This window comes from Gossypium raimondii, chromosome 4 (assembly GCF_025698545.1).
Source record: "Gossypium raimondii isolate GPD5lz chromosome 4, ASM2569854v1, whole genome shotgun sequence".
NCBI classification, from domain to species: Eukaryota; Viridiplantae; Streptophyta; class Magnoliopsida; order Malvales; family Malvaceae; genus Gossypium; species Gossypium raimondii.
In genome coordinates, this window is record NC_068568.1 from 3605761 (window position 1) to 3625743 (window position 19983).

The window sequence follows — 19983 nt, forward strand, 5'->3', positions numbered from 1 at the left end:
GAAAAAAAAGCATAATTTTTAGGCTATAAAAGCCCTAAAAACAGTGTTGTAAAAAAAACTTTTTTTACAGAATACGAATACAAAAAGAATCATTAAAGAAACAGTGAACTATTTTGCAGAGGTAGTTTCTTATTTTTCTTATTTTCATTTTTACTTTCGTTTGATTTTATCTTTCAAACAAAAAGAGGAAGAGAAATAAAAAAAACATACCTTTTTATTCGCGTTTTGCACCGTCGTGGGTGAGGTTCTTTGTTTCTGATGAAAAACGACGTATTTAGGCCAAGGGAGTTGAAAGGCCCAAAAAATGGCCTTTTTCAGTTTTCCGACCACCGCGGACGGCGGCACCGTCACCGGCGGCCGCCACAGTGGTCTGGCGCCAGAGCCATGGCCGGATTCTGGAATTGAGAGAAAAGGGAAGAGGGATTTATGTTTTTTTTTTTAAAGAAAAGGGGAGAAATGAGAATTAAAAAAAAATTGGTTTTTATAAAGGATCTAAACAGCGCCATTTTGGGCCTTAACTCTAGTGGCCAAAATGACGTCGTTTTACCCCTTCAACCCGCGTGTTGACCCGACCCAAAAGGAGGATCTGCGTGTTTTTACTTCAATGGTTTATTTGTGCGTTAGGCCCTTCCGCATTTTTCACTTGTTTTAATTCAAATTTTTTTTATTTTTCAATTGATACTTTAAATTTTATTTTGTTTTCGATTTCTTCCTAGAAAAATGGCGCGTTTTATAGGGCGGGGATATTTCCCCATTTGGGTCCCTCTGAGTTATTCACGCCTTTTAATTGGGTTTGTTTATTATTTTTTCTTAATTCATCTCTTAAATTTGGTTTAATTTCAATTAAATCCTTTATTTATTTAAGTTTAGCCTTTTAAAATTCATTTTTCATTTTTTTTTTATTCTTACCTTTTATATTTTATTATTGTCGTTTTTTTATATATTATTATCATTATTACTATTATTACCATTATTATTGTTACTACACTTTAATTTCACTCATTTTAATTGTCCTTTTAATATTTTATAAATTATTTTCCTCAATGCTTATTCGTGTATTTATTTGTTAATTCCTTGTTCTTTTAAATTTGATATTGTCTTATTATGTGTTTATTTTATTATTGTTATTGTTGTTATTATTCATTGTTATTATTATTGATTTTATTTTTCTTTGATTGTTAATATTAGTATTAAAGTAATGTATGTATTGTAATCATCGTTACATATGCTATGAACTGTTTATTAATACACTCGTAATGTAATCATTCGATAGTTTAATATTTTATACGTATATCATTTTAAATATTACATTAATTTTCACCCAAATTCAAAAAGGAAGACTTTTAAAAACAAGCAATATTTCGAATTTTGGAATTCGAAAGGTCGTTCCCTAACTTACATGGTTTAGATTTCTTTTCGATAAATCCAAATATGCGAACCAATTTTCAAAAACACATTTCAAAATTATCTCGGGAATTAAAAAAGATCATTTTCCAACTTACGGAATACGATTTCTTTTCTAAAACCGAGACAATCAAAAATTTCTAAGTAAATAAAATTTTTTGGTGCTTATTCTCGTTTCGGGATTTAAGATTATATCTTAACTTACGGGGTATAATTATTTTTCTCGATTGACGTAAAATGCGCCCTTTTTAAATTCTTTTAGGTAATTTTAATAAAATGGTCGTATTTTAAATCTCTTCAAAATTTTTAACTTTCGACATTAAGACATTAACTAATCAATTAGGTACCAATTTTGGGCGTGACGAGGGTGCTAATCTTTCCTCGCACTTAACTGAATCCCGAATCCATCTTTCTCAAATTTCGTAGACCAAAATCATTGTTTTAGTAAAATCAAAACGTTTTATTAAAACGATTAAATTGCAAGGTGATCCGATCACACCTCAAAAAATGCCAGTGGTGACTCCTGTGTTTTTTATTTTATTTTAAAAGTCGACCCCCTTTTATTTCGAAAAAAGTGGTTTCGACACCATAAATAGGTCTAATTTCAATACTTGTATAACAAATAATAATAATAAGAGTAAACGAAGATAATTAAGTAAAATGTATTTTGAAATAGTTTTACAATTGCTGAATCAAACATGAGAATATTAAATTCAAGTGAAAGAAGCCAAGCATGTATGGGTTTTAGATACTGAAGATTTTGCTGGGGAAGAGAAGAAATTTGTTCATCTAAGAGTATGTATGGGTTTTTCTCATTTTTAGTGATATTTAGTTGGATAAATTAATTTTATTATACACAGGCATGCTGGGTAAAACTCCCTCTCTACTTGGTCTCTTGTAAGGATCAAGTCATGGAATAAAATTCATCTAAAGTGTTTCTTTGCCTTAGATCCTTGCTTCAAACTCTGCCCATTGTGCTTCGAACGTACCAAATGCTGGCTCTCGCACACCATTACTAGCAACAGTCCAAAAGAAATTTTCCATCAACATGCTCCAATGGAGCAGGATGAACAAAAGTTTCAGAGGCCATCATTAGTTGTTGCAGCAAAATAAAATGATTAAGAGACCCACTTTTTTCTCAAACCTGGCTTGGATACCAATAAGAATAAAAGACAAGGAAGTAAAGCAAGAGCAATGAGAACCAGCAAAATACTTTCTCATGCAAAAACCAAGTATAATTGACCCTTAATATAGAGAAAATAAACGACTTAGCATATCTTAACAGACTTGACCCTCATTTTGGTTTTGGAGTCTGTTGGAGCCGCTAGTATTGGATGAAATGGATGTTGAAAATGTAGCAATAGTGTCTTCCAGTGATACAATGTATGTTGGAATTGGCATCTCCGGTGGTAAAACAGGCAGTGGAGCTTTGGAAGAAAGGATGTCGACGGCCTGCGTTATGGATGGGCGGTCAAAATAGTTTGGGTGAGCACAGGCCAGCCCGACTAAGAGCAGCCGTTCCATTTGTTCCATGTCGTAATTGCCAGACAATCTTGGGTCTGCAGCATCAAAAAGACTCTCTTTCCCATATAGCTCCCAAACCCATTCCACCAGTTTTGTTTTGAATCTCTGGCCGTTCCTTTCGGTTACAGCAATCGCCTTCTTTCCGGTGGCTATTTCTAAGGCAACAATACCAAAACTGTATATGTCGGATTCTTTAACGGCTTTGTATGTGTCACGACACTCGGGTGCTATATAACCTTCCGTCCCGAGCATAACCTGTGTTGTTTGAGATCCTTGTCCATGGTCAACAAGCCTAGCTAACCCAAAGTCACCAAGCTTGGCATTGAAACTCAAATCCAACAGAACATTACTTGACTTGATGTCTCGATGCAACACGCATTGATTACATTCTTCCTGCAGATAGAACAACGCTGAAGCCAATCCCATAGCAATTTTATACCTTTTATCCCATATCAATAAGCATGGCTCTCTATGTAGATGGTAATCGAGATTTTTATTTGGAAGGAACTCATACACAATGAGGAACTGATTATTGTCATGGCACCAACCGATGAGTTGGACCAAATTCCTGTGCCTCAATCTGGTAATAGTGGTAATTTCTGATTCATACTCTTTAAACCCTTGCTGGGAATTTGGAGTTACCCTTTTGACAGCAATATTGCAGCTTATGTCCAGCCTAAATAAACCTTTCCAAAACCTCCCTCCCCAAGCAGACCTTCATCGGCAAAATTACTGGTTGCAAGTCTTAGCTCCTTGTAGGAAAACTTCCTAGGTGCTGTCACCATTTCTCTGTTTACGTTGACAGACATGGTCCCATCTTCTTTCCTGCTGTAGTCTCCCCTCCTGCAGTAAAACCAAACCAGACCCAGAACCAGGAGTGAAGCAGAAATGGCACCAATGATGGCTAAAACTACCCATAGCCATGTCCTACTCTTCCTCTTGGGGTTGGCTGGAGGGCTTGTTTCTGGAGGATTGATAGTTGTATTCGTGGGCATGACAACTTGTAAGGTAGAGCTGAAATTCCAGGAATAAATAGTGTGAAGCTCAAAACAACTTCCAGTGGTTCCTGAGAAGCCAAATGTGACCCATTCTGGTAAATATATGCTAAGATCCAGAGTTGCAGAAAGCCTAGATGAATTTCGACGAGTAAAATCATCAGCATCAAGTAAAAGAACACTCAGGTTGTTTGTACTAGAGTTGTAAGTGATGAAAGCATTAACTAGTCCCCCATTTGCAATCTCATTCCACCACCATTTGACAGCGGTAAGAGAAGTCTCAATAGAGTTGAGACCAATGCCCACGTGAGCTGACAACCCGAAAGGATCCCAAGGATTGCCAAACGTATCAAACTCCACTGCAACAAATGGAGAGTTGACGATGCCGTAACTTTGAAGTCCCAAATGACCACCTCCGGAATTTGGTGGGATTTTTGAGCCATTGGGAGCAATGAAAAACGCAAACCCATCACCTGGGTTTTTATGCAAGGAATCAATGGAGAAAGAAAATTGAGTGGTGAAATCTGCAAGTAAGGGATTCCCAGATGATTTGTCCCAAAGGTGCATTGGCTTGTAATAAGTGGCTCGACCAATACCACCCCGTAGATTCTGTTTCATTTGGTTAAGGGTGAGTTGGACTGCGTTGTTGGATGGGTATGCATCAGCTTCATACACTATGTCAGGCATATTTGGGGTGAAACCAGTGAAATTGAAATTGATGTTATGATCATCCATTGATGATGCAGCAACAAATAACCCCATAACAAGGATGGATAGTATGGAACGAAATGCAGGGTTCTGAGATTTGAGATACAAATTCTCAGCATCCTCAGCTTTCATCATTTTCAAAGTGAGGATTGAGAATAGTTGCTGCAATTGCAAGGTAATTGATTTTCAGTTCTTCCTACAATAAATAATATCTACTTCGTAAAAAAAAAGACATTTTTTTTAATAATTTTGAACTAAACTTAAATAGTAATTTGAACACACAAAAGAGAATTCTGGACATTAATTAAACATAAAATATACAAGTTATAAAGTACAAAATTATTAAAAATTCAGTAATGCTTCTCTTTTGCCTTTTAATGCTCAATTTATTTTTATTTTTATTGTCCAACTCTTGGAATTCTTTTCCATCAAATTAAATTGGAATTTAAAAAGCTTCCAAATTCAAAATCGAACTTAGACACCCAATTGCCTTGTTGAAAAAGATTATATGAAACACGGATATTATTTATTTCCAATAGTTTAATACCACATCATTAAAATGTTCATGTGATATTAAATTATTGAAAAAGGATGCAAATATTATAATATCATTGCTTCATACCATTCTTTCTCGAAAAAAGCATTAAAATCAAAATTAAAGAACAGATATTGAATATATGAACTTATATTAAATTAAGTACTGAATTTTAATATTAAATTTTATGATTGTTGAATCTATATTAAAAATTATTTGATAATTAGTAAATATAAGTCTTGAATATTTGAACTTTTTAAAAGGTAATTTATTTCATTTTTTAATAAAATAAAATCAACATAAAATTTTCTAATAAGTAGTTACCTAGCTATTTATCTTATTCAACATTTTTTCTCAAAATTTTATATTTAATTATTAAACGCATTTAAAATATTATATGCTAAAATTTTTAATTTTCAATGATTTATCAAACATTGTAAAGTAAAATGAAGAAAATTTGAGATTTTAATTTTAATTTTAGATTTAGTTTGTATATTAATGAAAATGGAAAAGGAAAAGAAAATATAATTAAAACTTTTATCTTTTTATTTTAAATAATTAAAATATTTTTATAAGTTTTATTTTTTAAATAATTTATATATGTTAAATTTTATATATATCAACAAAATTAATAGATATTAATTTTTTATCTAATTTTAGATAATTTAATAAAACCAAAATCTCAAAACTCAAATGACGCACAAAAGGGAAAAGGGGCTAAAATGATTTTTTTTATATAGTTTGAGGACTAAAAAATTATGCATTTTTGAGACATTAATTTCCAATTGTTTGGTCAAGACGTGATTGGCGCCTTGTATGGGCTCTGCCACATTTACTGCTCCTACTAAAATTACATAAATTATAAGTCAAGGGTCATCAACTTGTGAGTTGGGATTAGACTTGTTTACGACTCTTTGAAAGTTTAATTGAAATTTTGGAGGTATCGGTAAAAATATTAAATTTGAAAAATAGGTTTGACTAAAAAGGTTAGGCACGTTTAAAATGTGTTAGGTTCAAGCTTGAACATTTAATGTTAAGTTCGTTCAACTCACTTTTTTAAAGTTGGTGATGTTTTATATTATGTTATTTTTATATATTATATAATTTATAACACATAAAAATCAAATCTATAGTAGTATATAATGCTACTTTAATGTAAACATTGAAAAATTTAAGATGACTATATATAATTTTTTAATAAATAAAATATATAAAATTATTAAACATTAAATTAAAAATGATATAAATATACTTTAATTTTTTTTAAATATAATATAGGCAGAACTAAAATGAACTTGGATTATCCATTTACAAATATAAGCAGTTTAGACAAAATTTTAGGTCCATATTTCTAGTCAAGTCAGACTTGAGCAAACATAAAATATGTTAATATCATGCTTAGGCCCCGACCATGAACATCATTAGTTGGTAACCTTACATGTATGTATATATATGTGTGTGTGTAACTCTGGTCAAGCTATTTTATGTGTCAATATAAAAGCTTAGCCCGAACAGGTAACCTGACACGATTATGTTCAGCTCAAACGAGCCTCTGATGCGATTAGTACCTATGTAATTAAGTTGTTTACTAAGTCTCATCGGGTTATACTAATAATATGAAATGATAAATATAGATGATGTGGAATATAATTGATGATCAATTGAATATTGACTATTGAATATTAAGTAATGATATGTTATAATACATGTTATAATGAATTTGGCAATTAAGCTCACCAATTCGTTGTGAAGCTTACTGTTTCATACCTTTGAACTTACTAAGCATTCGAAATGCTTACTTAGTTATTTTTTTCATTCTTTATGGATAGTCAGATTGCGGAACTCGTCAATCGGACTTCACGAAGCTCACATTATCCTTTTATCAATTCGATAGTCTTTTGATCATTTTGTAGCTTGGTTTTATGGCACGTATAGAGGTGTTATAGGTGTGTTAAATTGTATCTATTAGCTTAGTTTGAACTTGGTTAGCTTGTGAAGTAAGATATGTTGATGTGTGTATATATATGTGTGTGTGTGTGTGTGTTTTAAGGTATGTTTTGATCATATTATGAGACCATATGTATAGTGCTTGAATGGTTTGTCTGAAAGTGCAAATGGTATGTTTTGAATAAGGAAATGGCTTGGTTGATGATTTGAATGGCTTGAATGCATAGAAGTTTAGTTTGTATTTTAAACAAGTTGTTGGATGTGTTTTGGGGTTAAGTGTGATAATTTGAATTGGTTGGTTTGGTCCATGGTAAATGAAGTTGTAGTGTGCATATTGAATTGATTTTTAACATATATTTTTACGGTATAATTTGACACAAACAAATAATAAACCCAGTAAAGTGTAGGATGAAACCATACTAATTATTTTTAAAATGATCCTACCTATTGTTTAGAACAAATCTCATAATTGCAATGCTTCTTTATTTCTTTCCTATTATGAGTAAATTAAAATTTCACTAATAAAAAAATCATGTTATTTTATAGTTTATATAGATTAATTTTTTCAAGGTTGGTTGTTATTTTACTAAACAATGTTATTTTCAAAATTTGAAATAGCCAGAAATTGAAATTTGTAACCGGTTGAACTTATCGATATCAAAAATCGTTGTTGTGTCATCGAACGAGTCAATTTGCAGAAGTTGAACCTGGCTCTAATACTAGTTTGTAGGGGATAAGTCTGATTAAATAACTAACAAAGCGAAAAAAATAAGAATAAAAAAGATTAAACACGTAAATTTTATGTGGAAAAACTCTTCAAAAGTGGATAGAAAACTACAAGTAAAAAGATATTTTACTATAATAAAGGTGAATATTTAGATTAAGATAATTTTACTATAATAAAAGTGGATAGAAAACTACAAGTAAAAAGATATTTTACTATAATAAAGGGATTATGGATAATTCTAAGTATTATATAAAAACAATAAATATGATCGAATATTATTAAAAAATACAGTGCACTTAGATTTGTTGAATCTAAAATTATAAAAATTATTTGAATTTATACTATTAGATTAGTGCACACGGTAATAAATTTATAAAAATAATATAAATATTAAAATAAAGCTATGATTAAAATGAAAATATTAAAATATTAAAAACCGCAATATTGTAAGTTTAAATCCTATCATATGCATATATTTTTATAAATTTTATATAAAAAGGTAAAAACACCACAATAATATTTGTTATATTGTAAAAATAATGAGTTTTTGGTAATTTTAAAATTGAGTTGTGATCTGCCGATTGAGTCTTAGCTCGATTGGCATAGACATTGTTGCCAATACAAGAGGATGTGAGTTCGAGTGCGCTGAAACATATTATCCTCCTATTTATGGGTATGTGTAGTTCTAGATATTGTGTCAGAAAGATCAGATATCATTAGAATTTATAATGAAATTGTTTAAGTAATGATCTGGTTGATAAGTAAAACTAACTCAATCAAATATTTAGAAGATATTTAGTATGATAGAAAATTATAGAAATTTAATTTGTTGAATTTTAACTAGTATTAAATTTTAATTAGTTGGAGGACCAAATGAGCAAATTGACCATTGTTAAATGACCAAATGGTGGTGATAGCCAACTGTCATCCACTAAGTTTTTTAAGTATGGTTAATGTTAATTAAGTAAGGATTAATTATAAATTAATTAAGGTATATAAGCTAAAAAAAAATGTTATCGTCATTCATTTGTTCTTCTTCAACCGAAAATACAAAGCAAAACCTAGGGAATCCATTTGTAATCTTTAAAGCTTTTGTCCTTCCAAAATTGGTAAAAATATAAGTCATTTTCTTGTAATTTTATATTTTTGAGGTCTTGAGAGCTTGATTTAGTTAATCTAAGTACTAATTTGTAAAATTGTTAAAGTTTTCAAATGTTTCTATTGTTGAATATTAAAGCCTTTTGCACTAGATTGATAGGTTTTAAGCTTATATATGAAAAAAATACTAGTTTGTAAAGTGAAAATTGTTAGTTTTGAACATAGGGACTAAATTGAAATAATTTTGAAATTAGCATAAATTTTATATAATTTTAAGTATTAGAGGGGTGTAGAAGGATGAAATTAATATCATTTTTGAAATCAAGCTCAAATTTGAAAGTTATGATATTTTCGATTTTAGGAACTAAATTGAAAAAGCGCAAAATTCTAAAGAATTTATATAAAATGAAAATTTATTGGCATATGCATATAAATTGATGTTGTGGGATATTTGAAATTAATTACTGTTTAGAATGGGATTTGAATCAAGTCGAATATAACCGGGATAAAGGAAAATTACGAATAGTCCTTGTTGTTCAACTTGTTTATCGATTTTTCCAAGTAAGTTTATATGATATATTTATGTTTGTACCCTTATGTATGTTGTAATGCGAATATATATAAGTTTTTAGTGAACTTTGAATTATTTGCAATTTAGTACAAAAAGGGTGAGATTTGGATTAAAATTGAAAAGGAATAAATATAAGCTTACATGCTAGAAATTTCCCTCATGAAACTTCGTAAACATATTTTACACATGTTTATAGGTTGATTTTTTTATGATTCCAAGCTCCAACATTTTTTGTAGACTTGAAGATACATGTGATACAAGTTTAGTCTGGACTGGTAACCTGATGTCGTTTTAAAGGTTTAGCCTAGACTGGTAACCTTATATATATGTGTATATATATATTTGTGTAACTCTCGTCAAGCTATTTTATGTGTCGATATAAAAGCTTAGCCCGAATAGGTAACCTGACACGATTATGTTCAGCTCAAACGAGCCTCTGATGCGATTAGTACCTATGTAATTAAGTTGTTTACTAAGTCTCATCGGGTTATACTAATAATATGAAATGATAAATATAGATGATGTGGAATATAATTGATGATCAATTGAATATTGACTATTGAATATTAAGTATTGATATGTTATAATACATGTTATAATGAATTTGGCAATTAAGCTCACCAATTCGTTGTGAAGCTTACTGTTTCATACCTTTGAACTTACTAAGCATTCGAAATGCTTACTTAGTTATGTTTTCTTTCTCTATAGGTAGTCAGATTGCGAAACTCATCAATCTGACTTCACGAAGCTCACATTATCCTTTTATCGATTCGATATCCTTTTGATCATTTTGTAGCTTGGTTTTATGGCGCGTATAGAAGTGTTATAGGTGTGTTAAATTGTATCTATTAGCTTAGTTTGAACTTGGTTAGCTTGTGAAGTAAGATATGTTAATGTATATCTATATATATGTGTGTGTTTTAAGGTATGTTTTGGTCATATTATGAGACCATATGTATAGTGCTTGAATGGTTTGTTTGAAAGTGCAAATGGTATGTTTTGAATAAGGAAATGGCTTGGTTGATGATTTGAATGGCTTGAATGCATAGAAGTTTAGTTTGTATTTTAAACAGGTTTTTGGATGTGTTTTGGGGTTACGTGTGATAATTTGAATTGGTTGGTTTGGTCCATGGTAAATCAAGTTGTAGTGTGCATATTAAATTGATTTTTAACATATATTTTTACGGTATAATTTGACACAAACAAATAATAAACCCAATGAAGTGTAGGATGAAACCATACTAATTATTTTTAAAATGATCCTACCTATTGTTTAGAAACAAATCTCATAATTGCAATGCTTCTTTATTTCTTTCCAATTATGAGTAAATTAAAATTTCACTAATAATAAAATCATGTTATTTTATAGTTTATATAGATTAATTTTTTCAAGGTTGGTTGTTATTTTACTAAACAGTGTTATTTTCAAAATTTGAATTCGAGTCCCTACTTAATAATACTGAAAGAGCATAAGTCGATTTACTCTCTATCCTAACTGATGTTCCACACATTAGTGAGAGAAATCAATACATGATGTTTGTTAAAGCGATTCCAATAAACAATCTTACAGAACCTTGCTCAGTGAATAATTTTATTTAACAATTACTTGGATCAATTAATGTTAATCTACTCTAACATGAGAAGTAATTGTAACTCTTACGATGAACTAATTATTACAAATCACTCGCCAAAACTTCACTTAAAAATTCACAATAACTCTCTAATAAAATGACTAGAATAGTACAAGCAAAAAGACAACCAGAAACCTTCCACAAGCACACCAAATGCAGTCGACCAATAGCGTTTATATAGGCTTCTTCAAGCCCTGATCGAGCCAGCTTTTAGATAAATTTTATCATATATTTAAAATTGATTTTATCTTTCAAAATATCAAAGTATAACAATCAGCTTAATCCCAAGTAAAACGATAACAATAATGTATGAGATAATGAAAATCGATCCTTCCTCTTTAAATTTGATCAGCTTCATTAAGGACGGAATAAAACATGAACTTAGGAACATCTGTTATTAGTGTAACACAGAAGATCCAAGTAAAAAAAATACCAACATTATATTGCAATTAGTTGTTCTGGAATTGCTGTCTAAAAATTTGTCCAATAAAACATGTGTTGACACCATTTTTTGGATGAAAACGGGGTTGACTTGGATTTTGAAAATGAAAACGAAAAAAAAGGGAGTCGCCACCGGTCCTTTTTGACAAGGTGAGATCGGGTCACCTTGAAAAGTGATTGTTTTTAATAAACGATTTGATTTTATTAAAACAACGGTTTTGGTCCACGAAATTCAGAAAAATAGGTTCGGGAGTCGGTTACACACGAGGAAGGATTAGCACCCTCAATACGCCCAAAATTGGTACCTAGTTGATTTCTTAATATCTTAGTGTCGAAAACTGAAAACTTTAAAGAGATTTAAAATATGATCCTAAAAAAACTCGAATGACGTGGATTAAAATTCAAGAGGATATTTGGCTATTTGGTTAAACGAGAAATCGAAACCCAGCACATTAGGGCACGTTCCTCAAATTACCAAACGCAAAATATTGCCTTATTTTGAAATTTTTGAAAGGATATTTGGCTATTTGGTCGAACGAAAAAATCGAAACCCAGCACATTAAGGCACGTTTTCTCAAATTTCCAAACGCAAAATATTGCCTTTAAAAAAAATATTCATCTCGAGAAAACAACGTGTCATATCCAATGCGTTAGGACACAACGTATCGAATTCCCGATAATGAGTTTTTATTTTTATTTTTAAAAGAGTAATCTCGATTATTTTAGATTCAACGAAGAAAATCGGAACCCAATACATTAGGGCTCGATTCTCTCGAAGATCCCAAATACCGAGTATTACTTATATTTTTAAAATTTCTTTTTTTTTGAAATCTAAATAAAAATCGATGTAATGGAGTAACAATTGTAATAATGTAAATATAAATAGCATGAGCAAAAATAATGAAAACATAAATAACGAAAAGTCCCCCCTTTTTTCTCCGATTCCTCTCCTCGGCCTCCTGAACGCTCTGGTGACGACAAAAAAGGGTAAAAATGCTTCATTTCTTCCTTTTTATTATTATTTTTTTATTTCGAAATAAAATAAAATAAAAATGTAAATGAAATAGAAAAAAAGTAAAGACCTTTTATTGCTTTTTCTTGAATCTTTGTTTTCTTCCTCCTTTTTGAATAGATTTTTTTCAAAAAAGAAGAACCTCCTTTTTACATTTCGAATAGCTTTTTATAGCCTTTTTTACATGAATTTTCTATTATTGTTGTCTTTTCTCCGTTCTTTGCAGATGATTAACAGGCAAGTGGCCGAGTTGGTGGCGGTGGGTGGTGTCAGAGGCATGGGGGTGCGGCGCTGGCAGAGGTTAGGAGGCTAGGGTTTCTACCCCTCTTTTTTTTACTGAAAATTAGATTAGGTTTTGGGCTTAGGTATTGGGTTGTAGTGTTTGGGCTTGTAATTGGATTAAAATGGAATTTGGGCCTGTTGTTAAATGTAATCGGACTGTTAATGGGTCTGGGGGTTTAATTTGGTTTCTTGGGCAAAATTGGGCTGTAGAACATGGATGTAACAAAAGCATCAAAACTGGAAAACATGAAACCAAATATGCAAGTAAATAGGAAAAAAAAAAATTTTGACTAACAAGAACACACTGCTTTGCTTCCACCTAGCTGGAGTGCTTTTTTTTATCCTTTCAAGGAATGGATACTTGAAGCAATGCCTGAACTTTGAGTTTGGCTTCTGCTGGACGCACCGGTATGGAATGAATTGGATGCTGAAGATGTAACAATATTGTCTTGCAGAGCTGCAATGTATGTTGGAACCGGCATCTCCTGTGGTAGCATAGGCACTGGAGCTTTGAAAGAAAGGATGTCGATAACCTGCGGTATCGATGGGCGGTCAAAATAGTTTGGGTGAGCACAGGCCAGCCCAACTAAGAGCAGCCGTTCCATTTGTTCTATCTCGTAATTGCCATACAATTGTGGGTCTGCAGCATCTAAAAGGCTCTCTTTCCCATACAGTTCCCAAACCCATTCCACCAGTTTTGTCTTGAATCTCCTGCCATGCCTTTCTATTACAGCAATGGCCTTCTTTCCGGAGGCTATTTCTAAGGCAACAATACCAAAGCTATATATATCCGATTCCTTAGTGGCTTTGTATGTGACAAGACACTCGGGTGCTATATAACCATCAGTCCCAAGCATAACCGAAGTTTTTTGAGACTCTTGTCCATGGTCAACAAGCCTAGCCAGCCCAAAGTCACCAAGCTTGGCATTGAAACTCAAATCTAGCAGAACATTACTTGACTTCATGTCTCGATGCAGCACGCATTGATCACATTCTTCCTGCAGATAGAATAACGCTGAGGCTAATCCCATAGCGATTTTATACCTTTTATCCCACGTCAACAAGCATGGCTCTCTATGCAGATGGAAATCGAGACTCTTATTTGGAAGAAAATCATACACAATCAGAAACTCCTTATTGTCATGGCACCAACCAATGAGTTGGACCAGATTTCTATGCCTCAACCTGGCAATAGTTGTAACTTCTGATAAATACTCTTTCACCCCTTGTTGAGAATTTGGAGTTATCCTTTTGACAGCAATACTGCAATTAATGTCCCTCAAGAAGCCTAAATAAACCTTCCCAAAACCTCCCTCTCCAAGCAGACCTTCGTCAGCAAAATTATTAGTTGCAAATCTTAGCTCCTTGTAGGAAAACTTCCTAGGTGCTGTCACCATTTCCATTTCTACGTTGACAACCATGGTCCCATCTTCCTTCCTGCTGTATTTTCTCCTCTGGTAGAAAAACCAAATTAATCCCAAAACTGGGACCAAAGCAGATATGGCACCAAACATGGCTAAAACAATCCATGGCCATGTCCTCTTCTTCCTTCTTGGTTCGACCGGAGAGTTGCTTGTGCTTGTTGTTGCTACAGGTGCAGCTGTTGGAGAATGGATAGCTGTATCCATGGAAACTTGTAAGGTAGAGCTGAAATTCCAGGAATAAATAGTGTGTAGCTCAGTCGATCTGTTAAATCCAGTAGCTCCTGAGAAGCCAAAAGTGACCCATTCCGGTAAATATTGGCTAAGGTCCAGTGTTGCGGAAAGACTGGATGAGTTCTCACGAGTAAAATCATTAGCATCAACAAAAGTAACACTCAAGTTTTTTGTACTAGAGTTGAAAGTGATGAAAGCATTAACTTTTCCCCCATTTTCAATATCACTCCACCACCATGCGACGGTGGGGTAAGAAGTCTTGACAGAGTTTATATCAATGCCCACGTGCTCTGACATCCCCGGAGGATCCCAATCACTCTGATGCGTATCAAACTCCACTGCAACAAACTTAGAGTTCCCGTCATAACTCGAACTCGGATAGCAAGCTTGAAGTCCGAAGCAAGCACCTTCGGAATGAGTAGGGATTTTTGAGCCATTGGGAGCAAGGAAAAACGCAAACCCACTACCGTATGAGCTGCTATGGAAGGAATCAACGGCGAAGGAAATTTGAGTGGTGAAATCTGCAAGTAGGAGATCTCCAGATGAATTGTTCCAAAGACGCATTGGCTTGTAGTAAGTAGCTCGACCAACACTACCATTTAGACCCTGGTCTGTTTTGTTAGCAGTGAGTAGGATTGCGTTGCCTGATGCGTATGCATCAGCTTCATACACTATGCGATGCGTATTTGAGTTGAAATCAGGGAAAGTGAAATTGATGTTATCGTTATCATCCATTGATGCAGCTTTTGGAAGACGAACAACAAGGATGAATAATAATATGCAGAGAAATGCAGGTTTTGGAGATTTTACATACAAATTCTCAGCATTTTGAGCTTTCTTCATTTTCGGAGTAAGGATTTTGAGGAAAGTTGATGCAAATGCATGCAAGGTAATTGATGTTCAAGTCTGGAATAAGTAATTTGCTTAGTCAATAACGTAAACATATTAATTAAAAAGAAAACCGTTTAGATTGTAATCTTTCTATGCTTAGCGGCGTCAACGAAGACTTATTTTTACATTTGAATTTATATTTTAATATACTTTATTATTACATTTAACCATATGGTGGAAAATATTTTTTTATAATTAGGTATCCATCATCCCGTTAGCAATGACTTTAAAGCTTCATAATAAAATATTTTTTTATTACCAAATGTAAAAGAGAATTAGAGTAAATTATATTAATAGTCACCCAACTATAAAAAGTTTTAAAATGGTCACGTAATTATGATTTCCCTTTTTTTTTAGTCACTTAACTACGAAAAGTTACAAAATGGCCACCTTTATTTCTTTTCTGGTCACAAGCTAATTAACTAAAAAAGGTAAAATATGCCTGTAATCATTGGACTTTTTGAAAATTAAGCATTTAGCTTTTCTACTTATATTTCTAGGAACTTAATCCCTCTACTTTTCAAATTTTAAAATTTGGGTATAACTGTTAATCCTATTATTATTATTTTGTTAAATTTAGGTTAATTATTACATTTTTTAACTGCATGGCTATCAAGTGAGTAATTTTTTATTCCAAAGTGCCACAGCAACAAGTTTACCAAAAAAGTAAATTTACAATGTTAACAGTTGGACCTGAATTTTGAAATTTGAAAAGTAGAGGAACTAAATTCTTAAAAATACAAGTACAATGACTAAATTCTTGGTTTTTGAAAAGTAAAGGGATTATATGCACATATTAACCTCAAAAAAATAAAAACACTCAAAAGTCCAAGATAACTGGGTGATAAAAAGATGAATCGATAGTTGGATTACTATTTTATAAGTTTTCATAGTTGGTAACCAAAAAAAAAATAACCATAGTTGAATGGCCATTTAGTAATTTTCCATAGTTGGTGATAAAAAAAGGAAAAACTATAATTGGGTGACAACTAATGTAGTTTACCCAAGATATTATATCAAGAAAAGCAAATATAATTAAAACTTATAATGAAATTAATGTTAAAAATGAAATCATAAGAGTTTTAGGTTTTGTCAATAAAAAGATTCTCTCTTAATATTTCATATCACTGCCAAATTTTTTCAATATGGTATACAATTTTGCCTTTCCCTTTCTTTATGTTTTGCTTCATTACTATAAAATAATTAACATTATACAAGTCTGGTTTTCATATGTGCCTGCCTATATTACAGAACATTTTTCTAGATTCATAATGGAAGCAAGTTGTATATAAGATCCCATTCCTCTATTTATTTTCTAATTATTCGAAATAACTCTATAAAGATTATTTCATCATATAATAAGTTCATCCCATGGCCATATGTTATTCTAATTCATGGTAAATTATAAGAGGAAGGCAAAGCTCTAATAGCAATGCAATTAGCACGACTCAAACTTAGGCCACACCTGGGGTGGTGAATACCCTGACCATGGGCGAAGCTAGAAAATCTTTTAGGGGGCTAAAATTAAATTGTATGTTTTTACGATAGTTAAAATGTAATTTTATCATTTTAATAGCCTATATCTTTATAATTTTTAAAAGATTAAATCAAATTTTTATCATTTCCGGAAGGTAATATGTAATTTTACCATTACAAATTTAAAATTTTAAGAGGTCAAGGTCATAGTAATATCATTCTATTATCAACTAAAACAAAATTAGTTTAAAAGTACGATGATTAACTGAGTTTTGTTTACATAGTTTAGATACAATAATTCTATATTTACGGAGTCTCACTCAGGATATATTCTAACTCAAATGCTAAATCAGACAATCATAACAATCCGTCTCTACCGAGTAAAACTCATAACCCCATTATAAAGCAAGTTTATGCGGTTCCAATAGACAACAATAGATCACTCAACCAACACCAAAAGCAACTCTTTACTTTGCTCAGTAGTGATTACCAACAAAATAAACCAAACACTCAACACAAGAAAAAGATAAAGGCTGGGGAGAAAGATAGTTGTGAATTTGAAGATTTTCCAGCTCTCAAAGTCGTGTGGTACCAAGGGGAAAGTGACGCCTATTTATAAGATGAAATGTCAGATTGAGATCACAAGATAATCTCCTCTAAAACAGCAGATAAATCTTTTGGGAAAACCCTCGAGAAAAACTAATAACTTTTCATTCAACAGGGTGATAAGAATAAAAATTTAATATTTATCTAATAAACTCATGGTCATCATAAAGATTGATTGAAACGCTTCAAAATCGTAGCCGAAGTACATCGTTGTTATGTCAAATATATCACAATCTTGTAATTCATAAACAACTCAAACCAGAAAGGAAGAAGCCTTCCCATAGCCCAAGCAAAATTTTATTCTTGTTCTAACTGGTCATCGAACGAGTAGCAACCAAAGCTCCAACATCAGCAAATAATTGGAGGATAAATTTTACAATAACTGCTGTAAAACATTTAGGACTTAGATACCCATTTGTGTCGAATATCCCCAAAAAACCCATTTCGAGAAATAAATTTCCTATATACATGTTTTAATTTATATGTAATTACATTATTCAAATAAAAAAACTTTAATTAGTGATCTAAAATTTGAAAATTTAAATTGATTTGATTGAATTATATATACCCATTTGTTATTTTTAAAAGTATTTGATATATGTGTATATATAGAAATATTTACAAATATTAAATAATAAAATTAGATTAATTTTAAATATAAAATATTTATTAATTAAATATTCTTCAATAAACTTTACAAATATAATCCAACATTAAACAAAAAAAATAAACATTACACCAAAAGTAGGCTTTTAGCGGCGTTTTTAGCGGCGCTTGGATAAAAAACGCCGCTACAGATCGATCATTAGCTGCGCTCGATGGAAAACGTCGCTGAAAATAAGCATTAGCGGCGTTTTCGAAAAAGCGCCACAAAATACCTAATCCCAACGATGCCGTTTTCTGAGCTTTAGCGGAATTAGCGGCGTTTTTTTTGAAGCGACGCTAAAACCCAGGCTTTAGCAGCGTTTTCAACAAAGCGCCACAAAAAAAACTGAGCCCAACGACGCCGTTTCCTGAGCTTTCGGGGATCTAGCGGCGTTTTTCAGGAAGCGACGCTAATACCCAGGGCTTTAGCGGCGTTTTTTTCCAAAGCGCCACAAAAAACCTAAGCCCAACGACGCCGTTTCCTGAGCTTTCGGGGACTTAACGGCGTTTTTTGGAAAGCGACGCTAATACCCATGGCTTTAGCGACGTTTTTTCCAAAGTGCCACAAAAAACCTAAGCCCAACGACGCCGTTTCCTGAGCTTTCGGGGACTTAGCGGCGTTTTTCGGAAAGTGACGCTAACACCCATGGCTTTAGCGGCGTTTTTTCCAAAGCGCCACAAAAAAACCTAAGCCCAACGATGCCGTTTTATGAGCTTTCGGAGATTTAGCGGCGTTTTTCAAGTAAGCGCTGCTAATATCCAGGGCATTAGCGGCATTTTAGATAAAGCGCCACAAATAACCTAAGCACAACGACGCCGTTTTCTGAGCTTTCGGGATTTAGTGGCATTTTTTGTAAAGCGCCGCTAATGCTCAGTAATTTAAAATATTTGTTAAAAATAGAAAAATTAAAATATGATTATTAAAAATAATTTTAAAGTTTTTTGGATACATTACTGATTTTTTTAGTTTATATATTAAATAATTTGTTATATAATCGTAAAAGAGATAGTATTAATTTTAAAATATTGAATTAATTACCATTTATTTTTTTATATTAATTAAAATTCAATTTAATTTTAAATGAATATTTGTTAAGAATGGATTAATTTGAAATAATGACACGTATAAATAAATTGAAATAAAAACATAGAAAAATATTTGTTAAAATAGAAAAATTAAAATACTATTATTAAGCCATAATTTTAAAATTATTTGGGTACATGACTGATTGATTTTAATTTATATACTAAATAATTTCAAATAGTAAGAGATAAGATAGTATTAATTTTAAAATATTTAATTTAATTATCATTATAGTTTAGGGTTTAATAAATATGGTTTAGGATATATATATGGTTAATTTAGGATTTAAGACCGGTTTAGGAGTTATATTTTTAAGTTTTATAGATTATGGAATTAAGGATTATGGATTAGGGATTCTGGTTTAAGGGTTAATGTGATTTAAGGTTTATGGGTTAAGGGTCAGGGGTTAGGGGTTAGGTTAGGGGTTAGATGTTAAGAGTTAGGGATTTAAGGTTTAGGGATTTAGTGTTGGGTTAAAGTTTAGGGTTTAGATTAATTAGTGTGTTTTAATTATATATTAAATAAGGTGTAGGGGTTATGGATTAGGGGTTAAGGGTTAGGGATTCAAGATCGGGTTTAGGGGTTAGGGATTTGGGGTTTAGGGTTTAGGGTTTAGGGTTTCAACGGTCATGTTACTGTTTAAGTTTAGATTAATTAGTTTGATTACTTTTTATGGTAAATATGTTCTTATATATTTGTAAAATAGATAATATTAAATTTAGTATATTGAAATTTTGAGTATAGTTTATAT

At 31.9% G+C, this 19983-nt stretch overlaps 1 protein-coding gene and 1 pseudogene across 1 annotated transcript; both read right to left on the reverse strand.

The window, feature by feature from the left end:
* Positions 1-2682: 2682 nt before the first annotated feature.
* On the reverse strand, positions 2683-4763 carry LOC105779127 (L-type lectin-domain containing receptor kinase IX.1-like; annotated as a pseudogene).
* Positions 4764-13014: 8251 nt separating this feature from the next.
* Positions 13015-15373, reverse strand: LOC105780865 (L-type lectin-domain containing receptor kinase IX.1). The gene has a single exon (XM_012605393.2). The coding sequence runs from the start codon at positions 15371-15373 to the stop codon at positions 13214-13216; it is 2160 nt and encodes a 719-aa protein (XP_012460847.2). The 3' UTR covers positions 13015-13213.
* Between the last annotated feature and the right edge of the window lie 4610 nt (positions 15374-19983).

Excerpts from the sequence above, each read along its gene's own strand:
- LOC105780865 (XM_012605393.2), bottom strand. The coding sequence starts at position 15,373 with ATGAAGAAAGCTCAAAATGCTGAGAATTTGTATGTAAAATCTCCAAAA.